This window comes from Trypanosoma grayi, assembly GCF_000691245.1.
Source record: "Trypanosoma grayi strain ANR4 Tgr_483_V1, whole genome shotgun sequence".
Classification (NCBI taxonomy): domain Eukaryota; phylum Euglenozoa; class Kinetoplastea; order Trypanosomatida; family Trypanosomatidae; genus Trypanosoma; species Trypanosoma grayi.
Genome location: NW_008826102.1, coordinates 5,889 through 13,045, shown reverse-complemented (window position 1 = coordinate 13,045; position 7,157 = coordinate 5,889). Strand labels below are relative to the sequence as shown.

Sequence of the window (7,157 nt, the reverse complement as noted above, 5' to 3'; positions counted from 1 at the left end):
ATATATATATATATATATATATATATATCATTGTCTTAATAACACGCAGCCCGAACCATTCCCATCTCATTGGTACGGTTGTCTCGGCGGATTTCCCCATGCTTCCTGGCCGACGCACAAGGGCGACGAGGCTGTCGCGTTGCCGCCACTTCCACCCGGTGCACCACCACCCATACCACCGCCGCTGTGGTAGCGGTAGTATGAGTTTGGCGTCGTTTGCGGCGTGTAACGGGGACCGTGGTACGGAGAGGTTTGGCTGTGGTAGGCATAACCCACATTATTGTTGAAACCGTTGTAATTGCTGTAGTAGCCACCGCCAGATTCCATGTACCCGGCGTTGCCGGAGGCCGGCCTGCCTGGTGGTACACCGCCACCCGGTAGTTGTTGTNATTATTGTTGAAACCGTTGTAATTGCTGTAGTAGCCACCGCCAGATTCCATGTACCCGGCGTTGCCGGAGGCCGGCCTGCCTGGTGGTACACCGCCACCCGGTAGTTGTTGTGGCGGGAGTGGTGCTGTTGCTGTTCCTCCTACAGAGTTGAGGGCGTAACCGCTACCGCGCTGACCACCATGAGGATTCGGAGAGCTCTGGCGGGATGATTCAGCCCAGTGCGGAGAGAATATCATCGGCTGCGCCAGGACTGAGAGCAAAGGTGGCTGGTAACTGCCGTTCGAGTGCGTACTTCCGTGATACGGCGTATGTGGTGTATTGGTAGTGGACCAACTTCCACCCCCAAAGCCGCTTGACGGGCGGGGAAAGGGTGGAACGCCAATAGCGTTGGAAGCCGTACCTACCCCACCGACGCCGTTTGGCTGCTGTCCCAACAGTCGCTGGTACGGTGCAGCAGATGCGGATGGCTCTCGCCTTGCGGGGCGGGGCACTACGGGTGTGCATGCCGAGGTGATGCTTTGTGTGGCTATTGGCGTGAATGAAAGCCCCCCGCTCGGGTGACGATCGGGTGTGTTTGAAGGTAACTCCAAACCTAGACGTCGCAAAGTGGGAATCCCTATCCGCGTGTACTGCGGTTCAAGGTCATCAGGGTTGTATTTGTCCCAGAGATGTAGTTGGCGCCGCCACAGATTGAGGAATCTGTCGAATGTTCGCTTGCTACAGTTGAATTCAGGACGCGGTGTCATGGGATGCATTGGATTGCGGAACTCCCGGTCACCGCGATGTGGCACAGCGCGAAGATAGTTGGTATAACCGACTGTCTCCTTGCCGTACTGTACCTGACGCCGTCGCTGATGCAGACGTCGCGAACGCTCCTGGGTATCGCCCAAATTAAGTTCCAACTGGGGAAGCTCCACGCCGCTGTAGTACAGATGCTTCTCCTCCGTCTCAACAAGGCGTAGGGCAACCGGACATCGGTACGTGTCGCAAGTAAAGTGCCCATCATCACTGCCGTAGTACTCCGCTTGATCAATGCTCACCATTCGCTTACTGTCTAGCCCCGCACGCCCAGGAACGATGCGGGCCGCTGGAGGACCAGCAAATGGCATACTACTGCTGTTCACTGCACCCTGTGTGGGTGCTGCTGAAGCCGCCACACCGCCACTGCAAAGACCACCAATGTGCCCCACATGTGCCTCCCCGCTGTCGAGGGCGGCAATGGGCGAACGCTGGGAGGAACGGCGCGTCAGCAACGCTGAGACTCCCGTCGCATTTGGACCGGACGTTCGTTGGATGCCTGTCTTATAAGAAGGTTTGACCGTGACAAGGTTCTCTGTGTTGATCCCCGCATACCCCTCTAGCTCTGACTCCACATCGAACATGGAGAGTGGCACACTGCGGTATGGCTGGTGCGTAGTCACACTGGGAGATCGCATCTGCGGCATTGCTGCTGGCGTACTCCGTATAGGAGTGGATGATGCTGCTGCTGCTGCTGCTGCCGCGTTGGGAGCATCCATCCTTGGGGAGCCGCGCCCCAGCAATCCCTCCCAGGCGGGTGCGCCACTGCAGTTGCTTCCACCGTTCCTTACCATCGTTGCCTGCACCGGCCTCCTGCCGTTTTCACCAGAAGTTGTTGGCATCATTTTCTTATGACCCTCCTTTTCGCTTCAGAGGTTTGTGTTTTTTTTTTTGTAGCAGTGGCACTGCGCTCTCGATTCTTTTGTTTATTCCTTGTTTGTTTTTGTGGCTCTTTTTGTTTGTTTGTTTGTTGGAATGCGTATATCTTGTTTCTTCTCTTTGTTTTGTTTTTGTCGTTGTTTCCCCAGTCAGCCAGAGCAAAGGCCGGGAGAAAAAAGCTTAAATGAAAACTTCTTCACCGTCTTCTTTTGCTGCAGCCCAACTGACACCTGCTCTTTACGTCTCTCTGTGTGTGCGTCTGCGTATATGCGCCTCTTCGTGTGTGTTTGTGTGTGCCACTTGCTCGCGTCCCGCCTGACGCCGCCGCAGTCCTCGAGTTGCCGTTGCCCGCCTGCCCCCGTTCCTCTCCGCGAGCACCACAAAAGGGGGAGCGGTGAGAGAGCCGGGCAGCCGACAGTGCGCAGGACCCACAACGGATCAACCTCGGGAAGATAGTTCGAAAGGACAAGGGAGAACACACTTACACACACAGAGAGAGAGAGAGAGAGAAAAAAAATCTGACAAAAGAGCTTGGATTATATATCCTTTGCAGAAGTCTTTTTTTTTTCCTCTCTTCTTTCGTTTGGCGTCGTACCTTTGTTTCCCTTTCCTATCCCTATTTCTCTTTCCTTGAAGAATTCGTTTGTTTTTTTTATATTTGGTTGGCCTTCGGTTCCTTTGGGCCACCCGTTGTAGTTGGTGTTGTGGGCCGCGGTGGCGGAGACACACACACACACACACACAGAGAGAGAGAGAGAGAGAGAAGAGCGAGAGAATACATATATATATATATACATATCTATGTGTATGCCCAGCGGCCCGCACACAGGAGTGTTACCCCCCCAACCCCTCCCATTGTTGCAGCCAGCGGCAACAACAAACCACAACAGCAGCAGCGGCAGAGACGCAGAGGGAGTAGTGATGGATGAATGGAGTAACGTGCCCTGCACAGGCCGCCTCCTCATCGTGTCCACACTCAAGCAATGATAATGACAACCACAACAATTTACTCATCGCCCTCATTCCCCTCTTTTTTTTTCCTTGCATTCCATTCGTTCTTCCAGCCGCTACTACTGCTTACTTTACGCATGTCCCTTTTTTCCGTGCACACTCTTTTCGTTTTCTTTTTTCTTTCCTGCTCTCTCCCTCCTCCTCCTCCTCCTCTTTATCAACATCAGTTCACCCCTGACCACGCCAGCAGCAGCAGCAGCAGCCCCCCCCGCTCCGCACGTCTCCGCTGGCGACTGGGTGACACAAATCAGTCGAAATGAGAAAATATTGGCACACAACAGAAGAGGACCAAGCCAACAGCCAAAAAAGAAACCCACAAGCGGAAAGAAAACGCGAGCGTCATTCAGAAACCCCAAGCACACAACACAGAAACAAAAGGGAACAAAAGAGAGTGATATATATATATATATATATATATGTATATATATGTATGTGTTGCTTCCTTGAATTGATGGCAGGGCTGGGTAGATAGATAGAGAAATGATCAGAAAACTGCGTCTCAGCGCAGCTCGTCCTCTAGGTACTGATAGTTAAACGTGAAGTCCTCCTTCTCTTCAATCCGCCACGTGTCTTCGTAGTTGAAGAAGATAAAAGACCCCCGCTCGCCGCCCTCCTGTGACTCCTTCAGCCGACCGTTGCGCTGGAACCACGTGTTGAGCTGTGTATGGTAGCGGAATGATTGCGCCTTGATTTGCTTCGCCGCGTAGTACTGCTGGTACGTGTTCTGGTGGTAGTAGAAGATGAAGAAGAGTGTCTCCAAGTCAAACTCGCGGTAGATATCCGGCGACGCCAGCGCGGGGAGCACCTGCTGCGGGTAGTACGACGGGCACGTCGTCGGATTCGACGGCTCGAAGGGACGCTGCCGGTCAACGTCCTGCGTGTGCGGCAGATTCGCTAATGACATATCGACGAGCTGCAGCATCATGGCCTTATCATACGTGGTTGTGGTAGTGGCGGTGGCGGCCGGGGCATGGTTGGTGGCGGATGAAGTGGCACTAACGTGGTGCTTACTCTCTGTGCTGCGCTGAGGCGGCGTCGACGACGCTGCTGCTGTCGCTGCAGGTTGCTGCTGTAGCTGTNAGTAGTAGTAGTAGTAGTAGTAGTAGCTGCTGCTGGTTGTTGTTGTGGTGATGACTGCTCTGCTACCTGTGCTTTGCCAGCAGTGGCAGACGGCGGCGAGACGAGACTCGCGGGGCGACCCTTTTCCCAGTCGCCCATAGGCGGGAGGCTGCCAGTCGCCTTCGCCATCTCCGCTAAAGAGCCGGTGCCCGCCATCTCCATCGCGTCATCGCCAAATGTGTCTGCATTGGCCTTGTCCATCTCGTCGTCCAGCAGCGCGGCATTCTCATCCCACGCCTCCATCGGTGCATCTCTACTCGAAGCCGACTTGGTCATTGTAGCTGGTACGGGGGACATCGCAGTGGGGCTCGACTGCGAGGTGCCCTGCCGCCGCGGCAACTCCGCCTTTCCAACACTGGCAGATGCGGCAGAGGACGGTGTTACCTTCTTCCCAGGCGTGGCGATGGCAGCGGTGGTGGTAGTAGTAGAAGTGATAGACGTAGTGTTAGACTGCGTGGTCGGCTTTGCCATCGTTGTAGGGCTTGCCGCCCGTCCCTTTTGCAGGGCCGCGGCAGAGATGCTGTTGTCCTCATCCACCCCACTCCGTCGCTTTTCAGTGACGTCGTCAAGGTCAAACATCATGTAGAGCCTCTCGTCTTCGTCAACATCGAGGTCGTCGATACCCCCGTCGTTCTGCAGCAGCCTCTGCACCTGCCCCTCAATGGCGTCCACCTCGTCTAGATCGGCGTCGCCATTCGTCACGAGCTTCAGCAGCTGTTCAAGCTTGCCTAAGTGGAATTTCAGCCTTTGCAGCCGCACGGCCTCGGCAGACTGCGCGTTCTTACCGCGCCCGTGGTGACCACGCGTGTTGCGTTCCACATCGTATTCAATGATCTCGATCTGCTTCCGCGCGTCGTCCATGGCGGACTTCAACCACGCCTCGCTGTGGGCCTGGGGCGTCTCGTTGGGCGAGTTGGCGGCGAGGCCCTCCTTACTGAAGGCTTTGGTCTTCGTCTCGCGCTCACACATCTTGAAGACCTCCATCTTTTCCTCAATCACCTTCTGGTAGGACTCCAGCATCTTCGTGTCCTTCACCTCAGGGCTCACGATGAGCGCCTTGATGCCATCGCGAAAGCGCTGCAGCTTCTTTATCTTCTTCTTGAGTTCGCCCTCAAATCGCTCCTTCTGCGACTGCGTACCGGCCTTGAGGAACTTGTCGTAGAGCTCCTCGTAGCTTTCAATGCCATCCTGCGTGTTCCGCAGCTGGCGGTCAATTTCCTGCTGCACTTTTTTGCTATTCGCCATACTCTCGTCCTGTGTGTATGTAGGCGTCTTTCTGTGTAGCTGTGTAGTTTATTTCCAAGTCTCGTTCCTTTCCCTCTGTGCTTGTTGTTATTACCGGCTCTCTCTCTCTCTCTGTGTGTGTGTGTGTGTGTGTGTGCGTGCAAGTATGGCTTCCGTTCTCGGTCTGCTTGTGTGTTAGTAGTCTGTGTGTGTTTGTGTTTGTGTGGGCCGGCGAGCGGGCGAAAGAGTGAATCGCAGTTGACCCCTCACTGTCGCCTTCTCGTCCCGGCTATCTTTTCCTTTGGTGGGACCCACGCACAGACACACAGGCAGACAGAGAGACGAAGAGAGAGAGAGAGAGAGAGAGAAAGGATACGAGCGCAAAAGCAAGAAAAAAAAAACAACAACAACAGCACGGGAGAGCGACACGCAACGCTGCGTGCGGGCATCTTCTCCCCACAGTGCAGGCACCACCCTCCTGCCGCCTGGGAAACGTGCGGTCATCATTCAGCCGTCACACACACAGACACCGTCTCCCTTTGTTTCTCTCCCCCTCTCTCTCCTTGTCCTCAACTCCAGTTCTTAATTGTTCCGTCCCACGCGGATGTGACGATGCGCGAGGGCTCCACCGGGTGCCAGCGGTGCGACGTGAGCATCTGCGTGTGCGCGGCGAAGGAGCGCACCAGCTCTGCCGTTGCCCACGACCAGATGAACAGCTTGCCGTGGATGTCGCCGCTCGACAAGTAGCGCCCGTCGGGACTGAAGGCGAGTTGGCAGCGCGTGCCGGAGATGGTGTGCCCGCCGAACACGCGGTGGCGCAGCAGTCGCACCTGCCCACCTCCGCCGTCGGCGAACACAAGCGCCTGGTTGTTGAGTGACTGTGCAACCAGCATGTCCTCCGTCGGGTGCCGCACCACATGCGTGATGGCGTGCATCGAGACATCCGCGATCTGCTTGATCTGCACCGGCACGCGGAAGTCCCACGTGCGCAGCGTTTTGTCCTCCGCTGTTGTGAGCAGCTTCCGCCCGCCGCACAGCAGCGTGAGGTTAAAGATGGTGCCCATGTGCCCGGTGTACTCGCGTTGGTACTTGCTCTGGCTCGCACGCACGTCGTACAGCACCACCTTTCGGTCAAGCGCTGCGAGAACAAGCGACGACGCGTCGAACGGGTGGTGCAGGTGCTGCACGCACGGCAGCCCCTCCGCGTTCGTCAGCACGCCGCGGCACACGCCGAGCTCCACGTCCCACATCGCGACGGTGCCGTCAACGGAGCCGGTCGACATGGTGGCCGCATCGGGAGTCACCTCCAGCGACTTCACCGGCTGCGTGTGGGCCATGAAGTTGGCGATGCACCGGCGTGACGCCATGGCCTCGTAGAGCCGCACCTCGCCCTTGAGGTCTGCAGCAAAGAGCAGGTGCCCCATCGGCGGCACCCACCGCAGCTGCTGAATACCAGCCGCGTGTTTGCCCCAACTTCCCTTCATTTGCCGCGGCGGGTGACATTCCTGAGTGCGCGGCTGCAGCGACGGCGGTGGCTGCAGGAAGGAACGCCCCAAGTAGTCCGTGCGTGCAAATGAGGTCTCAAACTGTGCGTAAGGGGCGAAGGACGACGAGGATGACGCAGCCTCCGCGCTCCCTTGTTGTTCCTTCTTGGCGAGTGCCTCCTCGGAAGGGACAGGGGCGACGCTTCGCGGCCGTTTCTGTGAGGCTTTCTCATTCTGCTGCTGCTGCTGCTG

At 56.5% G+C, this 7,157-nt stretch overlaps 3 protein-coding genes across 3 annotated transcripts; all 3 read right to left on the bottom strand.

Annotated features, from left to right (window-relative positions):
• Positions 1-35: 35 nt before the first annotated feature.
• On the bottom strand, positions 36-2,033 carry DQ04_04831050 (hypothetical protein; the record flags this gene model as incomplete). Its single annotated transcript, XM_009313824.1, has 1 exon — positions 36-2,033. One exon carries the CDS (start codon positions 2,031-2,033, stop codon positions 36-38), a length of 1,998 nt encoding a protein of 665 aa, XP_009312099.1.
• Positions 2,034-3,999: 1,966 nt separating this feature from the next.
• DQ04_04831040 (CCR4-NOT transcription complex subunit 3) lies at positions 4,000-5,442 on the bottom strand (the record flags this gene model as incomplete). Its single annotated transcript, XM_009313823.1, has 1 exon — positions 4,000-5,442. One exon carries the CDS (start codon positions 5,440-5,442, stop codon positions 4,000-4,002), a length of 1,443 nt encoding a protein of 480 aa, XP_009312098.1.
• Positions 5,443-5,990: 548 nt separating this feature from the next.
• On the bottom strand, positions 5,991-6,905 carry DQ04_04831030 (Pre-mRNA-processing factor 17; the record flags this gene model as incomplete). The annotated part of the gene is made up of 1 exon (XM_009313822.1): positions 5,991-6,905. The coding sequence occupies one exon, from the start codon at positions 6,903-6,905 to the stop codon at positions 5,991-5,993; it is 915 nt and encodes a 304-aa protein (XP_009312097.1).
• Between the last annotated feature and the right edge of the window lie 252 nt (positions 6,906-7,157).